At 35.9% G+C, this 25,795-nt stretch overlaps 3 protein-coding genes and 1 long non-coding RNA gene across 6 annotated transcripts; 3 read left to right on the top strand and 1 right to left on the bottom strand.

Moving 5' to 3' along the window:
* Nucleotides 1-2,199: 2,199 nt before the first annotated feature.
* Nucleotides 2,200-2,706, top strand: LOC142219422 (uncharacterized). The gene is made up of 2 exons (XR_012717566.1): nucleotides 2,200-2,435; nucleotides 2,493-2,706. It is a non-coding gene; the product is annotated as an uncharacterized LOC142219422 (long non-coding RNA).
* Nucleotides 2,707-3,297: 591 nt separating this feature from the next.
* Nucleotides 3,298-5,630, top strand: IntS11 (integrator complex subunit 11). Of its 2 annotated transcripts, XM_075292654.1 has the most exons (4): nucleotides 3,298-3,387; nucleotides 3,447-3,742; nucleotides 3,805-4,779; nucleotides 4,851-5,630. In XM_075292654.1, exons 2-4 carry the CDS (start codon nucleotides 3,529-3,531, stop codon nucleotides 5,453-5,455), a joined length of 1,794 nt encoding a protein of 597 aa, XP_075148769.1. In that variant the 5' UTR covers nucleotides 3,298-3,387; nucleotides 3,447-3,528; the 3' UTR covers nucleotides 5,456-5,630. The 2 variants fall into 2 exon arrangements, with proteins under 2 accessions (XP_075148769.1, XP_075148770.1); XM_075292655.1 differs by lacking the exon at nucleotides 3,298-3,387 and having other exon boundaries at nucleotides 3,394-3,742.
* Nucleotides 5,631-6,022: 392 nt separating this feature from the next.
* On the bottom strand, nucleotides 6,023-18,626 carry LOC142222489 (general transcription factor 3C polypeptide 1). Its single transcript, XM_075292652.1, has 14 exons — nucleotides 18,474-18,626; nucleotides 18,199-18,395; nucleotides 17,974-18,113; nucleotides 17,706-17,915; nucleotides 17,360-17,642; nucleotides 16,713-16,869; nucleotides 16,431-16,653; nucleotides 15,218-16,361; nucleotides 12,953-14,722; nucleotides 12,150-12,886; nucleotides 11,930-12,083; nucleotides 6,578-6,960; nucleotides 6,251-6,522; nucleotides 6,023-6,189 (listed from the first exon to the last, which is right to left on the bottom strand). Exons 1-14 carry the CDS (start codon nucleotides 18,559-18,561, stop codon nucleotides 6,074-6,076), a joined length of 5,874 nt encoding a protein of 1,957 aa, XP_075148767.1. The 5' UTR covers nucleotides 18,562-18,626; the 3' UTR covers nucleotides 6,023-6,073.
* An 825-nt stretch (nucleotides 18,627-19,451) lies between these two features.
* LOC142222488 (terminal uridylyltransferase Tailor-like) lies at nucleotides 19,452-25,277 on the top strand. Of its 2 annotated transcripts, none has more exons than XM_075292651.1 (6): nucleotides 19,452-20,165; nucleotides 20,234-20,696; nucleotides 23,404-23,895; nucleotides 23,968-24,147; nucleotides 24,299-24,401; nucleotides 24,457-25,277. In XM_075292651.1, exons 1-6 carry the CDS (start codon nucleotides 19,671-19,673, stop codon nucleotides 24,626-24,628), a joined length of 1,905 nt encoding a protein of 634 aa, XP_075148766.1. In that variant the 5' UTR covers nucleotides 19,452-19,670; the 3' UTR covers nucleotides 24,629-25,277. The 2 variants fall into 2 exon arrangements, with proteins under 2 accessions (XP_075148766.1, XP_075148765.1); XM_075292650.1 differs by having other exon boundaries at nucleotides 19,454-20,165; nucleotides 24,212-24,401.
* Nucleotides 25,278-25,795: the final 518 nt, after the last annotated feature.

The raw sequence follows: 25,795 nt of genomic DNA, 5'->3' as shown, positions 1-25,795 counted from the left end.
AGGCAGCCTGGCAGCCTGTCTGGAAAAATATTTGAAAAACTATCACTTTATTCCATTTGGAAAGTCAAAAATTGTTCACCAATATACCGTTCACAATTTTAAGCGAAATAACTATGTTTTCAGCACTTCATTATCGTTTTTATTTAAATAAATTATAAGAAGCTAGTTGTGCTTGGTTTTTCACAAAATATAAAATGGCTCTTGTAACAATAGTGATGGCAAAATACTTACGAATAGTGATGGCAAAATACTATCACAGTTGGCGATTGTTGCAGTGTCACATACGAGTCTGTGGTAGCGATGAGGATGAAATGGAACTTTGTAATGCTGGCAGGGCTAGAATTACGTTTACATAAATGAGGTGTAAACCTCTAGTACAATGCAGATGCACCAAGGAAATGTAGCAAGCCTTCAATAATCTGAACTAAATACCCTGCCAGTATTTCTAAGCTCGATTTCATCCCCATCGCTACCACAGACTCGTAAGTGACACTATAACAAAGGCAACTGTGATCGGGAAATGTATCAAAAAGTAGGAAATGTACATGAAAGTATTTTTCCATCACTACACCCAGAAAACAAATTCGTTGCCTCAACCGAATTATTTGCCAACCGAAAGCAGGTGGTTCCATCAACTATCAATGATAGCTGTCAGCACAACTAACATTTGGCAATTGTAACTACATGGTAGTATGTTGGATCAACTTTGCATTGGTTGTCGCAATTTCATATTAATTGTTTTGTTTGTTGGTGCAACCGCCATCGATTTTCTTTACTATTATCCTAACCAAATTCCAATATCAAATGAAAGGGCAGATTATATTGAGATTTTATTAATTTATTACAAGATTTACAATCATAATAAACTACGAAAATAAATACAAAAGGTGCTAACAACAAAGGCTTTTGATCTATATATATTTGAGATCAATTTACATTACAATTTACAATTTTTTATAGGTAATGTTTGTATACCAATGACAGATGGTTATTAGGTTGCAATTATGTGGTCAAACTACAGAACCTAATTCAATATATACTTGCCAGAAATTTCTTCCTTAAGCCTCTAGATATAAATACAGATCGACTTAGACTCTTCCTGTATTCTTAATACAATAAAAAAAAGCTCGCTTGCCGTAAAAAGTATTTGTGTTTGTTGGTGTATGAAGCCTGCAATTTTTATGGAAATTTTTGTAATATTCCTTTTTTATAAATCGGTGCGCTACTTACCTGAAGGCAACTTCTTTTCTATGGGATAAACTTTATTCAATGTATTGCGGACTATTATAAGTAAATGCTGTTCCCCGTTTTGCAAATTTTGTTGCGTCATACCATTTACCATGTCGATGTTGATATAAATATTTATTTGTTGCAACAACTACCTTACGCCCGTCCTATAATTGAACTAAGATTCTATTAGTATACTCAACTTTTGGTTGTACCAACCATTTGTTGATTCCCATGATGTAGGTCTCACTATGCTGGTGGTTAGCTCAACAATTTTATGCAGCATAAAACCAAATTTATCGGCATTGGTTATTGTAACCAATTGAATGGTTATGGTAATTTCGTTTTGATCCTGTGAACTTTTTTATGGTCGAGTTGAATGTATAATGGGGAAAATAATCAAAACATTGTTCTTGTAACAAAAAATAAGTTACTGACATCATTTCCTCATTGTAATTATCGAATTGCAACCAACCATTTCTCTGGGTGTATTATTACAAAAGCCATTTTGATATTTTGTGAAACCCCAAGCGCAAATAGTAACTTGTAAATTACTTGAATAAAAAGAAAAAATAACTATTGAAAACATTGTTAATACAAATGGAATAAAGTGATATTTTTTCATTAAAATACTGACTGGCGATGATACATCAGCAAAATATTGCAGAATTGCAACTTTTAACACAACACATCCCTTTATTAATGTAAAAAATGGTGTGCAATGTGATTTTAGACATATAAATTTTATACATGGAAGAATTTATAATTTTTTATTAAAATTAATAAAACTCTAAACAATCCTGTTTTTACCACAATGATTCTTTTACAACTATCTTAAAATGCACTTGGTATGACAGGTTTTGGGGGATCTTATTGGCTTCGTGCTAAATGTATCTAAAAACTCTCCTAATAATTGAACTCATGCGATTCTTTAATATAGTAACTTGGCGAGGTAAAACTTCTCAATACCCTGCCAGCATTTCAAAGTTCCATTTCAACCTCATCGTTACCACAGACTCGTAAATGTCACTTCAACCATCATGAAAAGGTACATCAAAAAGTACATGCAAGTAATTTGCCATCCCTACTGTTAAAAAAGCCATTTTTTTTTGTGAAACGCCAAGCGCAACCAGCTTGTTATATTTTAATTAAATAAAAACGAAAATAAAGTTCTGAAAACATAGATTATACGCTTAAAATTGTGAAAGGTATATTGGTGAACAATTTGGTGATTTTCCAAATGGAATAAAGTGATTGTTTTTCAGATATTTTACAGACACGCTGCCTCCATGGAATAAAAACACTGGTTGATAGACGCAGCAACATGTAACTCGCTACTTGTAACTCAACATCATCATTAATGCCAAAAATTATGTTAAATGTAATGTGATAGTGGTATAAATGTTATATTTTTAAGAATTTGTAAATGTTTAATCAAATTAATAAATATCTAAACAAACGTGTTTTACTCGACCACAATGATTCTTTTACAACTATCTTAAAATGCACTTTTTCTGATTGTTTGGAGGGTCCCTTATTGGTGTCGTTCTAAATTGATCTATAAAGGCACCTAATAATTGCACTCATGCGAAACATTTTTGTAGTAACTTGGCGTGGTACAACTTCTCAATAGTGACGGCGCTTTTCCGACGAGTTTTTGATGTCGTATATGATTGTTTTCGACGTAGTGGGGATTCTCAAAAGAGTCCCCAAATTCAAAAAATGTTGGCAGGGTAGTGACGGTGCTTTTCCGACGAGTTTTGGATGTCGTATACGATTGTTTTCGACGTGGTCGGGATTCTCAGAAGTGCCGTCAAATTCAAAAAATGTTGGCAGGGTAAATACAGTTCTTAAAAATGTTATCTCAGGGTTTTTCAATCACGTTCACGCTATGCCCGAAATCTCGCTATATGAATATTTTCAAATCACCTTTCCATACAAAAGTGAGTTTTCATTTGTAAAAATAGAATATTTCGATCATAGCAGTTTGTAAGTAATCGCGTAAAGCGAATACCGGCTTTTATAGAATGCACATCCCTTTTTAATTGGCAATTCTTAGCAAATTTGGCAACTCCTAATGAGGGGAACGATGGAACGCTTTTCTTTTAGGATAGAATCGAGAGTACGGACTGGGTGAATTTGTCCATAGCTTCCAATAATGTAAATAAGAATATATTTATTCACGTGAGTAATTTGAATTTGTAATGGTTATTTTGCAGCCTACGGAATCCTCAAGTAATCTAAAAATCGATATTCAACCAAATTGAAGACTGACGGCAAAGCCTGAAATCAATTTGTAAAATGCCAGATATTAAAGTAACTCCTCTTGGCGCCGGGCAAGATGTTGGCCGTAGTTGCCTTCTTTTATCAATGGGCGGTAAAAATATTATGCTGGATTGTGGTATGCATATGGGCTATAATGACGAAAGACGATTTCCGGATTTCTCTTATATTGTTCCGGATGGTCCAATAACCAGTCACATTGATTGCGTTATTATATCTCACTTTCATTTGGGTATGTAAGCTATAAAAAAAATTGTTAATCTGAATCGTTAATTATCCATTGTTGCTTTACAGATCATTGTGGTGCCCTGCCTTACATGTCTGAAATGGTTGGATTTTCCGGACCCATATATATGACCCATCCCACAAAAGCTATCGCTCCTATACTACTTGAAGACATGAGGAAGGTTGCTGTTGAACGTAAAGGCGAGTCCAATTTTTTCACAACGCAAATGATTAAAGACTGTATGAAAAAGGTTACAGCCGTTACCTTGCATCAAAGTGTAATGGTTGATAGTGAATTGGAAATAAAAGCGTATTATGCTGGTCATGTATTGGGGGCAGCTATGTTTTGGATACGTGTGGGTTCACAGTCTGTTGTCTACACAGGCGATTACAATATGACACCCGATCGACATTTGGGAGCTGCATGGATAGATAAATGTCGGCCAGACCTTTTGATATCCGAAAGCACTTATGCCACTACCATACGTGATTCTAAAAGATGCCGCGAAAGAGATTTCTTGAAAAAAGTTCACGAATGTGTATCCAAGGGGGGCAAAGTTTTAATACCAGTATTTGCTTTGGGTAGAGCTCAAGAATTATGCATATTATTGGAAACGTATTGGGATCGAATGAATTTGAAATATCCCATATATTTTGCTCTGGGGCTAACTGAAAAAGCTAATACATATTACAAAATGTTCATTACATGGACTAATCAAAAGATTCGTAAAACGTTCGTACATCGTAACATGTTCGATTTTAAGCATATAAAGCCATTTGATAAAACATATATTGATAATCCTGGAGCTATGGTGGTATTTGCAACACCTGGCATGTTGCATGCTGGTTTATCATTACATATATTTAAGAAATGGGCACCGAATGAGAATAATATGGTAATAATGCCAGGCTACTGTGTCCAGGGAACAGTAGGAAATAAGATTTTAAGCGGAGCCAAAAAAGTGGAATTCGAAAATCGTCAAGTTGTTGATGTGAAAATGTCCGTGGAATATATGAGTTTTTCAGCTCATGCCGATGCCAAAGGTAAGTAAATTGCAAAGGCAGCCACAATTATTCCAAATTAAACAAATTTGAATTTTATTTACATATTCCAGGTATCATGCAACTCATACAAAATTGTGAACCTAAAAATGTAATGCTGGTCCATGGTGAGGCAGAAAAAATGGCATTCCTTCGAAATAAAATACGTGAAGAATTTAACATTGAAACCTATATGCCAGCTAATGGCGAAACTTCGGTCATATCGACGCCAGTCAAAATACCCGTTGATGCATCTGTCTCTCTGCTTAAGGCAGAGACACGCATTTACAATGCCCAACCGCCGGATCCAAAACGCCGACGTCTTATACACGGTGTACTTGTAATGAAAGATAATCGCATTATGTTGCAGAACCTTACAGAAGCCCTTAAAGAAATTGGTATCAATCGACATGTTATGCGTTTTACATCCAAAGTAAAAATGGACGATCCTGGGCCAAAAGTTCGAACGGCAGAGAAACTATTGGCCCTATTACAAGAAAAACTCTCCGGATGGACGGTAACAATGCAAGAGAATTGTACCATTGTTGTCGAAACGGTTGAGATCAAAATTGAAGAAGACGAAAAAGATCCAAAGCACAAAACATTATTAATAACTTGGACCAATCAAGATGAAGATATCGGAGCATACATATTAAATATGTTGCAAAACATGAGTTAACCAAGCTATGTATGCATTCATATATTAATGCGAGTTTTCCGCGCATTCCTTTTGTTATTTCTTTTTTCTACGAAAATATTTCCTCCAATTAAAATATATGTATATGTTTGAAAAGTATCGACTGAAATGAAAAAATATGGAAATATTAATTTTGTGTTGCTATTTGCAAACACCAGCTGCCACAATTGTTAGAATTCTACTAAATGTGGTAGTTTTTACTGTTTGGTAGATTAGTCGAATTTTTGATGTTTTGGTAGATTTTGCAAAATATTCCTCTCCACCTAAGAGATGCTTCACAAATGTTCTATAGTGATAAAATGTTGACAAAATTTTCTGTAGAGAAAATTTTTGACACATTTTTCTGTAGAAATAAAGTTTTGACAAAATTTTCTATAGAAATAAAATTTTGACAAAAATTTCTATAGAAATAAAATTTTGACAAAATTTTCTATAGAAATAAAATTTTGACAAAATAATTAATATAGGCCTGATATCATACATTTACGTTGTACAGTTTAGCTAACCTTCCCCTAATGGAGCTTCGTGATAATGGGGATAAAAAGAAAATTGTTTCCACTTTTTTATTAAATTCATTAATCGATTTCACTCTTTTTATAGTTATATAAATTCAAGGGAATATTTCTTTTTTCCTATGAATAAACATAAACGCATAGTAGCATCACCTTTAACATGAACAAATGTATTATCAGGATCATAAATTGATGAAACATTTGCTAGAAATATGAAAAAATATAAACTACATAATTCTTTGACTTTAATTCACCTCATACTTACATTCTTTAATACTCTCATATTTGGAAAATATGTCGACTTCTTGTCGCTGTATTCGGACTAATTGTAAGCATCCAATCTCGCCCAAAACTTCTATGAGAAACATTACATCAGCCGGAAACATATAGGAAAATCGTATACAAATTTCTTGGACATTGCAACCATTGCGAGCTATACATTCACTGAGTATGGAACCCAGCCAGCGATCTAAAACTCGGCGATTAATGGAACCATTTAGTCGTATCCAAGGTAGAGGTTTCATCACAATTACATCTCTACAAAATTTATATTCAAGACAATGATACATTGAAGAAATCATCGAATACTTACCTTTCTTTAGGATGTATGCCCAAATTTTCGATTTCTCCAGGTTCAAAACGATGAACAGGCCTTGATATTCGTTTGCCTGTTGCTATGCTTTGCTCATCGTTGACTTGACCCTCATCACATTCCAGGCGCGATCGCTTAGCTAGCTCTCCACTATCTTCATCTTCCGCTTGATCTGCACTTAACATTTGATCGTAGGTTCTTTTATGTGTGGAACCCATATTTTCTCTTTCCAATCTTTTCAAATTGAATGTATGAACAACCCATGACCGCATATGATTTTTATGAACATACATAAAATTTGCAACTCCAACACGTTTGATTAAATATTCAGATGACAGGAATTGTAGTGATCGCAAGAGGAATTCTTCGTAAGGGAATTCTTTCTAAAAAAATTATAAATTAATTTGATATTAGTTATATTTAAACGACCTTTTTCAAGGCAAAAGATGTCTTGTAGTTGTCGATTAGATAATAATTTATTGTATATTTCTAACTTTGTTTCAAAAGTAAATTATCGACCCTACTGCAGTCGGCCCTAGACACCGGGCAAGAAGTCCCCTAAGGATTAGAAAAATTCCTCGGGATTACATGTACGTATGCTTACCCAATCCAAATCCTAATGTCGATCCCATCCTTTTTCCTTCCTTGACAGAGTCCGCTGGCCTGTATGCTCATAATTCTATTACTATGTGTCGGCGACATTGGGAGCAATCTAGGACCATTGAAGTTAGTATGTCCGGTCACGTCGAGGAGGCTAATTGGTGATGTGTAGGGAATATCACAACTGGGTACACTTCGATTGCTCGGGACACAGGAAGAATACAATCCTGATTTACACTCCCGGCCGTCTCTCTAGCAACTGCAGTCACAATAGCCATACGTTCTCAATTTGCGACTACAAATCCCACATTACCAAACCACCAGATTGAGTCCGTTCGTGTCAAATAGTACACCTGGTCGATGCGCGATTGCGGAAGGAAATTCTCCAATGTAACTAAACCTTTTCATTCCTAAGTCTGCAAGAGCGCGACACATTCGAGGTGATCAGGCGTAAGGAATTCGGGACTTGGATGCAGGGAGCCATAGTGGTTATCACGCCCGCCTAACATTCAATTTCTGTTCCGAACGAACACCAAAAAGTGGATTATCCCCTCATGCTGGTAACATTTCTCATGTGAAACACTAAGAAATTCTCTAAATGGTTTCACTGCAATGAGAAACTGTGTTAATTTTCGGCTATTTATTAAGCTAAAAATTGTATCGACACCACTCATTGACAATGGACTGAAGGGTCTTAAGTGAGCTTATGTAATTTCTACGTAATAGACAAAGTTATGGCGATACTCCCCGATCTTAGCAGTAATTAGCTCTGACCTGACCACCTCAAATCGTGAGGAAGACACCGATATTTCCGAGAAGAGAACGTTTATGAACTTCGCTAAAGCTAACTTGGAGCAACAAAGTACGAGTTTATCATTGCCATTTGCCAATGTCACCGACGGTCGGAGAGAATACCTCCAGGGATGTCTTGACGAGAGTGTACAAAATATGTATACAAACAGGTCGGATCCCTGACATCCTTCGACCCCTTACCGATTATGCGGTCTCAGTATAACGAGACCCAATGGAGAGATCTCATAAAGGTGCATCATACTGCGCTGCGTCTTGTCACCTGCGGTGAACCACTTAACACCTGTTGTTACAACAGCGTTGCTCGGGACTCAAGCACGTCGTCCCCACTTGTAGTCACAACAGTGAGGCCTTCTCATGTTGTGCCTGCAAATCCCATATCACCTGTCATGACCCATCACCCCACATCTACACACACCACCATTCCATCATACACAAATCCAAGTCAGTCCAGAGTCATGTCGGGCTTACAGAAAGAGATTCACTAATGCAGCAAAACCAATCCGGTGTTCCATCTGCAAGACCTCGACGCACCTGAGATGCTCAGGTCTCAGGAATTCGGACCAATATACCCCTGACCTTGTTGTAACCAGGTCCCGGAGAACTCAACAATCTCAGCGATCACCAACCATTGACACTGGCCATAATACAACGACAATAGCTGACTCTTCCTTGCCAGCACATTCAGCAACACAGTCGATCTCTTCCACTGCTAGGAACCAGTTGAGTGGCCACAAGATCCTACAGTGGAACTGCAATGGGCTGACAAGTAAGAATACTAAAATCACAGATTTCATGGACAAGAAGGTTATTCTCATAGCCGCGCTCCAGGAGGCTAAACTAGATTATCCTGCTCCTCTGTCCTTAGATAAGACAGAGAAAGTATTCGTTGTCCATGACTCTGTGAGATACATACCCATGCCACTGACCCCCATTTAAAGATACAGGAGATAACTGTCCCGGTGGCGGGGAGAGATATGTAAGGAAGATGTATGTCTAAACGTATATATTCCTCCCGATTCGGCTTGTCAGACAGTATACAAGCCAATGACCTAAATGCTCATCATGACAGTTGATATTCAGAGCTTGGATGTGACGCCAGAGGAGAATTTATTGCCCGACTCAAATAACGGCCACGTGCCGAAGCTCTTCTGACGTCACCATGGTTAACTCTGACCTCGTGGCGCAGACAACATGACTTGTAGACATAGCCATGAAATACCTCCCGATCACAGTAAATATTGACTTGGGGACAGACACCGTTATTCCAGAGAAGAGAACGTTTATGAACTTTGGTAAGCTTTTTACCTCGCTAATCGAGTAGGAGTTTGTCACTGCCCCACTACCAACGTCAGCGCGTCAGCTGGGGAGAAATTCTTCGAGGATGTCTTAAAGAGAGCGTGCAAAGGTGTGTACCAGAGGGTCGGATTCCCGACATCCGTCCGATCTCCCCATGAAAGGCATCAAGGTTGGCAAATAAGTGGGACGAGATCCGGAAATAGATCCAACTGACCCCAGGATCACGAATCTCGCTAAGGAGATCAACCAACTTGCGACCACGCACACGCGAGAGAATTGGCAGAAGCATTTAGAGGACTACGATCATGGATCCAAACGGCTGAGGTCTACCATCCAGAACCTTTCGAACCCCAAGCGAAAGGGTAACATTTCCATTTTGTTTGCGGGGCAAACGCCGAAAGATGACACCCGTGTAGCCAATCCTTTCTGCAGACAGTTCGTCGAACATCCCCAGACAGTGGATCGTGCAAGCAGAAAGTGAATCTTCTGTGCACTCTGACGGGACAGCTCCCCTACCATCATCAGTCATGAGAATATTCTCCAGGCGATAAAGGCCGCCAAGAGCTTCACAGCAGTTGGCCCATATGGCTTGGCTACGAGGATGTTGAAGCACATTGGAGAGATTCCTGACCCATACCAACAATGTTTGCCGCAACACTCTCGAAATACCACACATCTGGAAAAAAGTAAAGTTGTTCCAGTTCTGAAACCAGGAAAGCAGATACATCTTGGAGACTCGTATCGAACAATTACTCTTCTTTCCCCGTTACGAAGATTCTGAAAGCTATTTTACTGCCCTACTTCATGCAATGTTGGCAGAACATCGACATGGTTTCCGCTGTTTTGTGAATTAACAGCCAACACTGCAGAGGGATTGAATAGTAAGAGGCCGCATAAACGTTTGATTCTAGTAGCATTGGACTTGTCTAAGGCGCTCGATACAGTGAACCATACCACCCTCTTAGGAGATATTATGGGAACCTCCCTTCCTAACAATCTTAAGAGATGGTCCCTAAATCGACGGCGACCATTTCCACATCGTTGACCAAGGAAGTGAACCTGTAACTCGATATCCACATCAAGGTTGTTGGTGTGACCTTTGATAATCTGTTCCTCTTTGGTAAATATGCGGAAATGGTAGCAAAAAACGTTGGGAGTAGAAACAAAATCCTGAAGGCATTGGCTGGTAGCACTTGGGGCAAAGATAAAGAGACGATATAAAAGACCTATGAGTCTATTGGTCGCCCCCTTATCGATTATGCAACCCCCAGTACTAGCGATACCCAACAGTGAAATCTTGCAAAATGCTGCGATTTGAATTGCCACTAGATGTCACTCTAAGACACCAGAACAGCATCTGCAACATGAGGCCAAAATGCTATCGGTGAGGCAACACTGCACACTCCTCACCCAACAGCACCTGATAAAGTGCAGAAGAACAAACCACCCAAACCATGCCACATTCAGGAGGGTACCATCCGAAAGAGGCAAGGCCATTCGGTTTGATTTTAGAAAAGATGTCCAGTCAATAAACCAATTGTTCGGCGATGGCAGTGATCAGGGAATAGGGACGGCGTTGAGGGCGGCGCACACGGCAACATTTCAGAAGGCTATAGATTCCTACCAGTGCAGCGTTGTGTTGGGTGGAAGACCACCACTTATTAGCGACGATGAGAGACGGCTTCCTAAGATCGATATTGGTTGGTTGTTATTGGTGTAAGTACATGGGTTTGAAATGGTGTGCACTGTTAGAAAACACCTTTGGAGGCTCAATGGACGAATTCGGCTGACGAAGGAGGCGTTCAAATGGAAAATAATTTTTGGTGGCATGTCAACGTCAATTCCATCGCTTTACAATTGTCTGCCGTTTTAAAAAACTTTTTGCCAGTGGAAGCCTTCATCATTCACTATTCTTACAAAATGGTCCAGAAGCGTTATGTTGTCACAGAATGGTACAGTTATTGGTTGATCACAATCACTTGGATATCGATCTAGCATGTGCACTTTATATATGGTTCTTTGCCAAGTAAGGATGCTCGCTCCCGATCTCGGCTATGACGAATTTTTGTTTAACTTTTATTGGAGTTGCATTAGTCCTAAATATTCAAAATATGTTCATTATATGTTCATTTTACTACAAATTAGCAATAATTCGAACAAAAACTAATATATTTACTATTCCGATTCAGGAAGCCATACTATTTACGATTCAGGAAGCCATACTGACTTATTAGTACAGGAATGTCTGAAACGCGATCACTTGCCTCATATGAGTCACCCTTACCGAATGCCCTACCAATGAAACTTATTCCTGAAAAAGCTAATCGCACCAAATATATGGAATTCAAGGTGGGAACGAGATAAACCGTCTGGGGATGCGTTTAAAAATCTAAGAGAGATAAATTGGAGCAAATTTCGGCACCGTCTAAGGGAGGCGCCTACTTTGAATGAAGAAAAAAGAACTATCGGAATTGATGAAATTGCAAATGATGTGAAGAACTGGCTGTAACGATCTTTTGCGAAATCGTTTCCAATTAGCCGTCGTATCAGTGCGCTTGCTTGGCCAGGATGTGGATTCTTTTATTGGTAATAAATCTTGATTTTCTTCCTCATCAACAATACCTTCTATATAAAAAATCTTACCAGCAAATCCATATAAGAGACACCAAATTTGTGTTTCTCTATAAAATTACAAATTTCGTCCAAATGTTTTTGTTCCAAAGCTGTAAAACCATGCTCTTCCAGCTTACATTTCAGATCAATCAAATTATTGTCCGTATATCTCCAGTAACAATCACTGTTTAATGAGAACGGAAAAGTAAATAGTTTGTGTTGGTTTTCTCGTTGCGACCGTTACACTTACTTCAAGACTTTATTTAATATCTGCTCTCTTTGCTGTTCGGTATAAACCAATTTCCTAGGTAATTTTAACCCTGCTTGTTGAACCAAAGTGTCATTGTCCTCTTTCAATTCTTGACTGGCTTTTATTTGTATTGTAGGCAGATTTACTACAAATACATCTTGAGCTTTAACTGCTCGTTCCTCTTTATTTAAGGTGGGCTCATATTCATCCATTTTATCATAGTCATCCTCTGAACTGGTATTAAATTTTAAAATATCACTACATAATTCATTCCAATCAATTGTTTTCGACGATTTAAGATTGCTGGCATATTTTCCCAAATCTTTTTTCTCATTTTGAGATTCTTTTTCATACCAATAGGATTCGAGCATTCGAACCAGGGTTAACAAGTTGGAGGTGTATACCTTCATGGATAATCCACTGGTGGCTAGGTTTAAGAGTTTTTGTGGAGCCATTTCTGTAAGTAAATTCAATACTGATTTCTTTTCTTTTACGATGCGGGAAATTTCATTTAAATAATCTGGCGATTTTAGTATGCACTTAAAGGGACATTCTATGATCATATAACCATCTTCGTCTTGATATTGCAGTTTGCTGAAATTTATTTCGATCTCCTGGTCAATATAGTCCAAGGCACAGAAAAAATGTAAATATCTTTCAGGCAATTTGGAAATCCAATCATATGGACAATAATTAATTTTGTAGCTAAGATTGGCAGGATGGAATTTAACACGTATCTGAAATAATATGCAAGTATGGACACATACATCACAAAGGAGATTCATGAATTCTCAATAGTATACCTGTTTCTGAAGACATTCATTGTCTATATTTTTAGAATATTCCTGTTGTGGTGCATTATCGAATATACTATGATAATGATCCAATATTCGGTCTATAGGACATACTGTTTGATTTTGTTCTGTATCCACAGTGAGTATGTTGATTGGCATTTTAATATTAATCGACCAAAGAGATCGCGATAGGCCTTCGCCAATAACAAAAAATTGTCCCAATGTGGGTGATTTTAATTCCAAACATTCTTTAGCAACAACAGCACCACCACTGCTAGTGCTGGGACTATCTTCTGTGGGACCAAAGAAGCATGTCAGGCATTTTTGATAATATTCGAAAGTCGCATCAAAAGCTCCATACGGTATACGTAAAAATAACAATTTCAAGCGATATTTCGAAGACAGAACATAGGCTGGTCCAGTAAGCTGATTCGAAAACATACTTATGTTTTGTCTCTTTATAGCCACAGCTAAAGCATCGGAACGTGCCTTACAGAAAGCTGCTTTCAAAACTTCTTCGGAAAAATTTTTATAGATCTCGAAAGCTTGTAGATGATACAGAGTTTTGTCACGATAGGTACACAATGACGAATGGAGAACATTTATAACGAGCATTATCTGAAGATCTTGATTGGTTTCGGGATTTTTATACATGATAACATCTTCATCAGCGTGCACGGTTAAACGCTCCGCAAAACGCTTGTGAAATTCTGCTATGGTATCTGGTAAAATGAAACGTGATTTGGTGTTAACATCCTGGGAATTGGTAGCAAGCTTATAAAGATGCCGCAGAATCAAGGCGTAGTGAATTAACAACGCGTCCACAAACTCAGTTCGTGAAGGATAAACTTTCTTCAATTTTTGTAGGAAATTATCACCGTATTTCTTTTGCAGGGCTTCGTCTGTCTGAAGCATGTGTAACCAAGATGGTACATCGGGTATGTGACGCTTTTGACGCATTATAAACTGTAAGCGACGAACACACGCCTGCGTAGTCTTATTGTATATTCCCAAAGTATGGCGTATAATATCTCGACACACCTTCCCCATCGATAACAGCCCCAAAGAGGGTATGGGAGCGGATACATAAACACCAGCCGCCTTTCCCATCATAAGGATTTCATCTTCAGCTTTACACCATGATGCTCTTAGGGTACGCATATTTTTCAAAGCATCTTTATCAATGGCATCTCGTGGCGTTGACTTTTTGGGCATTTTAACTGCCACAGCGGACTTTTGTGCCTTTGCTCTTCTAATGGCTGATAATTGTTGTCGTCCTTTACGCCCTGCTACTCGTAGAACTTTGTTGGAACTTCTTACAATAGTAGAACCAGTATTACGACTGGTGCGTATATTTCGAATGGTAAGTTTTTTGCTACTATGTATGGCCCATGACCAATTGCGAAATGTGTGTGCGAAAAGATGCGTGGATAATCCGGCCGCTCCAAGTCCATCGCCCGGCTGATAGCCAATATCGTGATGTGGTGCTTCATCGTAATCTACAGGATTTAGGAAATTAAGCTCACGAATACGTTCATTTTTCTCCACGTTTTTGCTACGAAATCCTAGTTTCGTATATACACAAATACGCTGCAATGTTGTCCAATATTGATGGATATCATCGAAACTTCTCAAATCGAATGTTATGGGTGTATATTCGCGATCGGCATTAATGCGAAAATATGCCGGTTCTGTATTGGTAGTATCCAATACGCGAGCTTTACGATTTAAAAATGCCCACATTATCAGTGGATCTTTAACACTAAGACGTTCACCTACCTAGATGAAATGAGAATGATGTTAGCATGGATTTGTTGTAAGGTTTTTGGGGCTATCATAAAAAATGACAGTGTTATTGTTAAAAGCTGGGATTTGTTAGAATGTCATATCGGAAATCGATCTAATGGACGTAATATTAAAACCATCCTTGGTTCACTTTCGTGGATTCTTAAATAAACTTTCAATATGGAATTTTGGAAAAATCTACTTCATAGGTTCTCTAGAGGTTAAATCGGGATATCGGCCACAATTTCCTCTTGATAGCACTATGGCATGGTAAGGAAAGAGGAAGGAAAAAGTGCTCACATCCGTAAGGAAATGGAAAATAGGTAAGGTAATAAGAATTATTTGATGGTTACTTAAAATTTTATTTTGCATATTCAATTTACTTTTTTAGCCTCTAGAGAATCACTTTTAATCAGTTTTTAAGACACTTTGTTTAAGTAACCATTTTAGCTTTTAACGATAACACTCACCACCTACATACATATTTACTTGTATCAAACCCATGTGATTGAGTAATTTCAATACTGAAATGTATACTCTTTGCAATTGCACTCTGGCAATTTTACATTGTAATTCTGATGGCAATTGACGCATGAGATAATGCTGTTTTATGGGATGACTCAAATATGAGGTCAAACATTCATCGGCTCCTTTATCTAGGTGAAATATTTTATTAAATATTGACAAGGGCATACGATCGACAGCATCGATAAAATACAGCCAACCGGCTGGCTTATCTGAATATCTCGGTAATGGTGGTATAAAGGTTCGCCAACTAATTTCCTTGGTATAGGCTTTAATATTTAAACTCTCCGTTTGCATTTGTTCCAAATGTTCGGATACTCGTATTGATGGTTCATCGATTTGCCAATGTTCCAAAAGTTCTTTGGTTATATCAATTGCTTGATGAAATTCATTGAGTTCCACAACAATATAAAATAAAAACTCATGTAAATAGCGGGATATTAAGAATTTCGGAGGCTTATGGGTTTTCACTGCCATTGTAGCGTTTTTGGCTAATTTGATTTCAGCCGCTTTTAATTTTCTCGTAGTTGCTTTTTGTTTTTTACTTTGGAAACGTAAAGCCGATATAATGCGCATACGCCTCTCTTCTAATATCAAAAAGAAATTATTTTTCAATTTAAGAATTTCATTCTGTAGAACACGGTGATTGATATCAATCTTCGGATGTGTCACATAACGATAAATACGGATATTTTCCTCAAATTGCAAAATGATCTCATACACATTGACAATACCCGATTCACTCATATAAAAAAGCATGCGACGTATGGACTTCTGGCAAATTTCATCTTTCAAACCTTGTTCTTTCTCGTGGACTTGTAATAGCTTTCGCAACATTAGAACAGGAATAATGCATTTTTCATTAACTTGTTTAACGGCAAATGCTTTGCGTGATACCAAACGATGACTTCGATTGTCACGACGTGTCGTCGCATAACTGGTAGGATATTCATAGGGTTTGATGCGAGCTAATATTTGTGGTAAGTCGGCATATTGTGCACCTTCAGTTGGTATATTTGGTTCATCATCACAGCGTAAAGTTTGTAAAACATCCAAAGAGTCTTTGACTTTTTTATTTAACGAATCCAATTGTTCTACAGCCACATACCTATTAACGCATGATATATAATATACAAGATATTGCTATGCATCCATTATTTATTTTGAAAGTACTTACATATTTACTCGTTGTCGTCCCACATCCTGACAGTAGGATTTTAGAAGACCATCGGCAACCATTTGCTTTATCATTTGTCTTAGAGTTAAATGATGCAAATTCACGTGACGATAGATTTCGGTTTGACTGCAGCCACGGCTACCATATCGTGCAACACATTGATAAAATTCTTCTCTTAAAGGCATATCCACATAAGAATGGCGCTCACTATGAAAATCTTCATCTTAAGGGAAATTATTTACTGCTTTTTTGTTTCAATGAATTTTGTTTAAGTAAATTTACCTGCATTGTCTTCAGCCTTTTCTTGTTCATTTGCAATATTTTCAAACAGATCATCTATCGATTTGTCGGGATGCCGGAGACGAACCATAGCAACTGTTCTTGAGTTGGGAGAATCCTTCGATCTTGAATTGGGATAGACTTCCTTATATGGCACAGACTTTTAATATAGAATGAAGAAAGTGAATATTAATCACAATTTCATAGTAAAGACAAGTGCAAAAAATATTTTTTTGCTTTAATCACGAAATAATTTGATGCAATTATTCTCTGGTAAAAATTGCTACAATTAAGGATATGATAAAATCAATTACCGGCGCCAATTAAATAAAAAACAATCATCAATTTTTTGAATTAAAACATAAAAAAATCAAGTAAATTTGTTAATCAAATGTGATCGATCACACTATTCCATTGAATCAATTATTTTTTTTATTAATTTCGGTGATTGATGTTATCACATTCATGATTGAAACAATTTCGACTAAAACCCAATTTCGTGATTAAAGCCAACACATTGTTTTCTGTATAATCTTCATAGAATTTGGCACTGAGTATAATTCTATAAGAAATTATTGACCACCTCGGCTCCACATTAGGTCCTTCTCATTTCTTTGGTGTTTTATACAAAATAGTACATTGCAAATTACCCTTGTCTCAAAAATTAATCGAAACAAATGTGTCAACATAGCTTTTTTCAAAGATTTCTGCCGCTCAAAAGATGGAAACACCGAACGGACGTCCATCAAAGGTATTGTGTAATCCGGTTTATCTTTTAGTAATACAAATAATTTCTCCACCATAGTAAGAAGACGACTACGGTTTGTATTATAGAAACGAGGCAAGGTCAGTAAAGTGGTCACAGTTAAGCGCTCCGCTCGTTTTTCATTAAACAGTTGACCGACCACAACACCATGACGTAAAAGTTTGTTTCTAAATAAAAGGTTCAGATTCAACAAAAGATTTTTTTAGTGAAATTCAAAGAAATACTCTTACTTTATATAAAAGACTATAGTTGAATCTTTACAAAAATGTGTTAGGGACCATGTGCCTGATGTAGTTTCACCATTATATCTCGAACGACCAATTGCTTCCCATATAGCATATTGGATGGGTGTTAGCTCCCTTGGTCTTGGTGCATTTTCTGGCGTTATGGCACAGTAACGCAGTTCTTGTGAAGCGACAATAATGAATTTATTTCCCCATCTGAAATTGGTAAACAATGTCGGTTTTATCGACAGATATGGCATTTAAAATTGATTACTTTTCTTCCACTGCTGCTAAATTTAGATCCTTTACATCAGCGAATGGTATTAGTTTTCTTTCTTTATAGTATTCACAGGAACCAATTATATCACCATCACATATTGGTACGCATTTATAGCGCACTGCAGGGCAAATATCCTGGAAAATTAAGATACCTTTAGATTTGTGACCCGTAGAAATTCAGCTATTGTATAAATTTTATATATAAGAGGTATAAAATTACCGGTGTAATTGGTACTCCCAAATCGGTGTCCACCACCTGATACCTATCAAAAATTGTAACAGTCTCTCTTTCTACTGGCAGTTCAAAAAATTGCAAATGTTTATGCATTCGCAAAAGGAAAGACCAGATTTGTGTTATCATTTTTTCTGGTAGCGGTAAGGGCAGCTGTAACGCCTTTCCTATATACACCCATAGTGCTGCAATATAATACAAATTCATTCAGTGGAATCATTTCTATTGCCTACACGAGAACGAGAGATTGGTATCGTACTTACAAGGTATCGTCACCCCTTCCAAACCTTCTAAAGCAATTTCATCTAGAATAGTGCGTTGGAAAGACATTCTATTGGTGCAAGGATCCATCTTGCTCCAGTTACTTGCTTAATCTGTTCTTTTATTATTTCCTTTTTTTCGATTTCCTGGGTTTGTAACTCTTTTGTTTTGATTCCAATTTTCATGTCTTATGGCTGTTTAGGATTGCCAACCTTCTAGAACTTACTTTGAGGTAGACGCATAAAGTCAACTCACTTTTATTTTTATATTGAGGCCGGTGTTGGTGTTTCAGAGATGGGAATCAAAAGTTTACACTGTAATTTTTCTTTGCACGCTTACAATCTCATTCGTTTTCCTTTTTGTAGTTTGCTAATTTTACACAAAATTAGAACGTTTATGATGTAACAGAGGATTTATAAATAAATTAATATATTAAAAGTTCATATTTGAACAAAAAATTTTGACCAAAATCGCGAAAATGCGAAATTTAATTTTGAGCAGCATTGCTCTTTACGAACAACACAAAAACAAATGCGCAAAAATTAATGTTTGGGACTGACTCTTTAAGAAAAAATCAAAACGAAATGTCAGAAAATTAATTTTTGGAACTGACATTTTTTTTAAGAGAATAGTGGATCATCTATGTATTATAACGTCTATGTTTTTACTGGATAAAAATATCTCCATTAACAGCTCTATTACTCAAATCTTGAATTTACAGCCTGTTTCTGTATGTCGAACGAGCTCTATCGATCGACTGAAATGGAGACAAACAGCTGAATTTATAACCAAAAAACAGCTGTTTCTATGCATTATAGTCGATCGATAGTGCTCATTCGATAACAGAAACAGGCTGTTAATCTCCCCCTCTTGTTCCCTTTTAATGCCTTTTTGGAGTAAACGAATGATATCTGGTAAAAATTATGAAAAATTGTATGGTAAGCGAACAGAGCTATTGATTCCTGTTGTTACTTGCATAGCTCAGGAGTTCCCCGAAATACACTGACAATTTGATGGTACATTCCTAAATAAGTCAAATGCGTTGTGAAAGCAACGATACACACCCCCACTTACTGATCTATGCTTAAGATTTGTAAAGAGATTTTAGTTCTAAATATCGAGATTTCGTGCCTAGTGAAAACGAAGTATAAAAGTAGACCGAAAATACAGTGTTTTTAATGTAGTGTTTAAACTAAACCATGTCGAATGATAATAGAGGAAATACTTTCAATTTCGAACAATTTCGTGATCAGCACGTAAATCCCAACATAAATAAGATAAATACAAATAGACTGCCTCCTCTGTTTGCAGAAACACATCAACGCGACATTCAAGTTCCACCAACACAAACGTTTACCTATCCAAATGTATATCCAACACGATATGTTGGTTCGCCATTGGTGGCTCCGTTGGGTTTTCATGGTTCAGGGCTGAATGTTCAGTTTCCAATAAATGTTCCTTTAAATGAAACCAGATTCACACATCCCCCACAATTGGGATCATCAGCCAAATGGTTAGATTGCAGACCTTCCATTGGCAGACCTTATTATAATATCGTAACGGGAGAAAGTGTGTGGGAGATACCTCAATCATTTCATATGTCGCCGAATGCAGTTATACCAGATAGGCCATTGGATAACTCCTCAATAGCGAAGAAATCATCAACGCCTGATATCATGAAAGAACAAATTTACGTAAGATTACTTTAGTAAATATATATAGTGAAATTCATTTCATGTTAGTTTATACGTTTTTCATGTAGCTGCATCCCATTACATACGAAGCGGATTCATTTGCTAAAACCCTTGAAGACTTAGGAACTACTTACAATGTTTTGGATCCCAATTTGATTGATTCATTGGAAAATGTAATACAAACTATAGAAAAATTTCTAGGTAGATGTGACACAGAAGTAGTTGCGACTGAACGAACTAGATTCGTTACTGGTAATGCCTTAAAGAATATAAGACGCTTATATCAATGCACAGCTTGTAAAAAAAGTTTGGGCATAGATCCCACAAGTGTGTCAATTCATTTAACAACCGAATGTAAGGAAACTGTGAATCCCAAATGCGTAGATCGTTGGCAAAACCAAACGGTGATAAACACTAAGACGAATCATGAACCTGTCTCCAAAATTATTAACAATGTTCCAGATGAAGAAGGAATCAGGGAAATATTTAAGCAGAAAAATATTTCGGACTTAGTAGTAAAGCTGAATGAAGGTAAGAAACCCTGCGTAACACTGTGGAACAGTGTATTATAAGTTTGTGCATATGGTTGCAACACCCAGAAGGGGACGAGATAGACATATGGCCTCTTTGGCAATATTGGTCAGGACGTGTCGACGTGTCCCTGAGTCGCTATAGTCATGTCCGTCTGTCTGTGAACACATTTTTGTGATCAAAGTCTAGGTCGCAGTTTTAGTCCAATCAACTTCAAATTTAGCACAAGTTTCTGTTTTGGGTTAGAATAGAACCTTATTGTTTTTGGAAGAAATCGGTTCAGATTTAGATATATAATATATATATATCTTTCGTCCGATATGGACTTATATGGCCCAGAAGCCAGAGTTTTACCTTAAATTGCTTGAAATTTTGTACAAAGAGAAAGATTAGTACTATAGTCAAGTATGTCAAATTGGATTGAAATCGGTTCAAATTTACCCAGCAAAAACTCTCATTACCCGGTAATCTTGTAGGTAAGCCTATTTAAAAATTAATAACCACTTATTAATTGGCATCGCTTCGGATTACATTAACATACGCATGTCCTAGGAGGGAAGTACTTCTTCCCAGGCATACTTTCGGCCATAAAATAAGTAGTGCATTTAAAGCATATAATCACCTAATATGTAATGACTTATTCGTAGATACACCAAAACTTGCAAAATAGCCACTTATTGTCTCAGGCAACCAAATCTCGAAAATATTGATTTCTATCGCCGATTACAATGGATCAAAATATGGCGAGTGGTGCTGTAATAGGAGAACTACTTGAATAGAAACGAATATTGTATAAATAAACAAAAATTCTAATAAATAATCTAAATAAGATTACACTCAAATTAATTTCACACTTAAAATAGAAATAAATGTAGGTTGTTTAAGGTAGTTGGATTCGTGAATTACGATACAATATATCCAATAGCCAATTCACATAAGGTTCGAAATCTACTAAAAGTGGATTTTAAGTCTCTTTTTTATAAGGCAAATGACATTTGAAATTTAGTTTAAACGCATTTTGGAAGTGTAATGTGAATGAGGTATAAGAAAGCATTTATTTAAAGCATAATATGATAATGTCATTAAACACAATTATTATGAAATATTTGTGATAAAAAATTCCTAACGGAAAAATCTTCAGACTTACCGTTACATTACATATTCTTTTTGATTTTTTATGTAAGTGCTCGATTATGTGAATAATTATATTATATATAATAATTATATTATATATAATAATATTAAATACAACTGCCTAAAAATTTGAGAATAACAATTCGAAAATTACCGAGAAGTATTTATTTTTGTCATTACAAGTTAGTCATTATAACTCGCCGCAATGTAATGCAACGTGTAATGACAGCTTTACTCCTGGTAATGTCAATTGTAATGAGATGTGGTTACCTAGTTTTTGCTGGGTATATCTACCCAGCAAAAACTAGGTAACCACATCTCATTACAATTGACATTACCAGGAGTAAAGCTGTCATTACACGTTGCATTACATTGCGGCGAGTTATAATGACTAACTTGTAATGACAAAAATAAATACTTCTCGGTAATTTTCGAATTGTTATTCTCAAATTTTTAGGCAGTTGTATTTAATATTATTATATATAATATAATTATTATATATAATATAATTATTCACATAATCGAGCACTTACATAAAAAATCAAAAAGAATATGTAATGTAACGGTAAGTCTGAAGATTTTTCCGTTAGGAATTTTTTATCACAAATATTTCATAATAATTGTGTTTAATGACATTATCATATTATGCTTTAAATAAATGCTTTCTTATACCTCATTCACATTACACTTCCAAAATGCGTTTAAACTAAATTTCAAATGTCATTTGCCTTATAAAAAAGAGACTTAAAATCCACTTTTAGTAGATTTCGAACCTTATGTGAATTGGCTATTGGATATATTGTATCGTAATTCACGAATCCAACTACCTTAAACAACCTACATTTATTTCTATTTTAAGTGTGAAATTAATTTGAGTGTAATCTTATTTAGATTATTTATTAGAATTTTTGTTTATTTATACAATATTCGTTTCTATTCAAGTAGTTCTCCTATTACAGCACCACTCGCCATATTTTGATCCATTGTAATCGGCGATAGAAATCAATATTTTCGAGATTTGGTTGCCTGAGACAATAAGTGGCTATTTTGCAAGTTTTGGTGTATCTACGAATAAGTCATTACATATTAGGTGATTATATGCTTTAAATGCACTACTTATTTTATGGCCGAAAGTATGCCTGGGAAGAAGTACTTCCCTCCTAGGACATGCGTATGTTAATGTAATCCGAAGCGATGCCAATTAATAAGTGGTTATTAATTTTTAAATAGGCTTACCTACAAGATTACCGGGTAATGAGAGTTTTTGCTGGGTAGCTTCCATATACATGTTTTTCCAATTTGGATAAAAATGGACAAAATACCCACATTTTCCTTGTAAAATCGACACTGCAAAGTCGAAAACTTGTACAAATGTCTCCAATTTCCCTATATTTCTAATGCATATCTATCGACCGATAAATAATAAACACACTTTTGTGAAGTTGCCTCAAAATTGGTTCAGATTTACATGTTTTCCATAGTTTTTTACTAACATTGTGTTCCGCCCAGGGCATTAATCGACATAAATTTTAAGTCTATAGATATTGTAGAAGTCTAAAAAAATGTTGTCCAGATCGTTTCAGATTTAAATATGTGTATATGGGAACTACTGATGTTGTACTGCGCTTAATAAACGAAAGACTTCAAATAGACAATCAATTGAAATACTTGCCCGACTATACCCTGATTGAAAATGATCTATTAAAAATAATAGAACCTCTATTCCCTGACCAAAAAGTAAAAATTTATAAATTTGGTTCACGTATTTGTGGCATTGGTTCTAATGATTCGGATCTAGATATTTACGTAGATATCGGTGAAAATTTCCAAGTATATGAACATCGTGCTTCCGAAAACACCCAATTAAAATTGAATAAAGTGCAAGAAGCCCTTATAAACCAAAAGGATTCCTGGAGAACCATTGTTGCCGTGAAAACAGCTCGCGTTCCCATTTTAATTGCCACCCATATTAAAACCGGCATATCCTGTGATATTAATTTTTCAAATAGTTTAGGATACATCAATACCAAATTCATGGAACATATATTCACGATACAACCTGTGGGTAAGAATGTATTCTACATAATTATAAACCTTCATATTTATTTTATTGAACTATTTTTTCATTTTATATTAGCACGAGTAATGAGTATATATATGAAGAAGTGGAAAAATCGTGTGGGGATAGTTGAACGTATGATAAATACTTATAGCATTAACTTGATGATCATATTCTATTTACAAAGGCAATTTCTACTACCTCCACTTGAGAAATTTTTCCAGAAGGTCAATAGAGAGAATGATTTGAAAGTTGGCCGTAAGGAAATGCATAGCAATAAATATTTTTTAATGTTCATATAACTTTTGAAATTATTTAATAGCTTGGCTAACATCTTTCCAACCTTTGATACTCGATGACTTGAAAATCAATTTATTTGATGTAAAAAAAGCATTACCTTTAATTGTAGGATTTTTCAATTTTTACTCATCATTTGAATATGCGAAAAATATAATTTGTCCTTACTATGGTGTAGGTATACGAAGAGATAAACAAAATTGTGTGGAACCGAGGTAATACAAATATGTAATTTCAAGCTTAATTTTCTTATTTAATTATTTATTCTAGATATACGTCATATATTGAAGAGCATCCAAATTGCGATATTGACTTGACGAAACCCATTGTTTTGCGAGATCCTTTCGAGTTAAATCGCAATGTTACGAGCGGAGTTAGCAAATATCAGCTGCAGGCTATCAAGCATTTTATAGTTGAAACTGCATATTATATGAATACATAACATTAACATATTTTACATTTGATTTAATATTGTATAATATATATTCGTGATAAGTATAAATTCAGTTTTATACGTTAAATAATTCATTTTGAAGTTGACAAATTTACATAATTGATGCATACATTCTTTTTATACCCTGCGCCAAAGTTAGTACATATGTTTGCATTATAAGCTAGTGCATATGTTTGCAACACCCAGAAGCAGAAGAGATAGACATATGGTGTCTTTGGCAATAATGCTCAGAGTGGATTACTGAGTCGATCTAGCCATGTCCGTTGTCTGTGAACAGATTTTTGTTATCAAAGTCCAAGTCGCAATTTAAGTCTAATCAACTTCAAATTTGGCACAAGTATGTATTTTGGGTCAATATAACCCAATTGATTTTGGAAGAAATCGGTTCAGTTTTAGATATAGCTCTCATATACATCTTTATTTATTTTATTTATTTTTATTTATTCATTCAGAGCATGTAATTCTAAGCCTATTTGGCCAAAACAAAGCAATTACAATGGACTACTCTCTAGGTTTTCATACAATATTCATATACAATAATACGTAAGGGTGTAAAAAAAATGTTCAATAATTAGATTAAGTAAACATTTACACTAAACTTAGAAATGTATAAATAAATAAGATACATAAAAAGTAACTCTCATATGTAAGTTAATAGGAATACTTTCGCCTGATATGCACTTATATGGCCCAGAAGCCAGAGTTTTGTCCTGATTTGTTTTACATAATCATAAAGCTTTATATATTTGGACTTAACACATTTGGCGGATTTTATATAGTATCGAAAATGTGGATCTACAAAGTGCTGCAGGGTATAATAAAGTCGGCCCCGCCCGACTTTAGACTTTCCTTACTTGTTTTCAGATTTCGTCGAAATATAGGAGGAATGTGTTTTATTTTTAATTATATTGATAACAGTAACCGCGAAAATAAAGTGATTTTCAATTGAAAAACCAAACATAGTATGTACCACCTTTTAATGCTAAACCATTTGGAGAATGTGTGAAATGCTTAGAAATGTCACTATCACCGAACCCATAACCCTTTGCATGCAAGGCGGGCATGCCAACCATTGCACTTCGGTGCTTCCATAATCCGACTATACCATATACTCCGAAACCCACTTGGCCATCCAATTTGGAGCCATCAGTGTAG

Source organism: Haematobia irritans, chromosome 1, assembly GCF_050003625.1.
Source record: "Haematobia irritans isolate KBUSLIRL chromosome 1, ASM5000362v1, whole genome shotgun sequence".
Taxonomy (NCBI): Eukaryota; Metazoa; Arthropoda; class Insecta; order Diptera; family Muscidae; genus Haematobia; species Haematobia irritans.
Note: the sequence above shows the minus strand (reverse complement) of the source record. Positions and strands in the feature narration are given on the sequence as shown.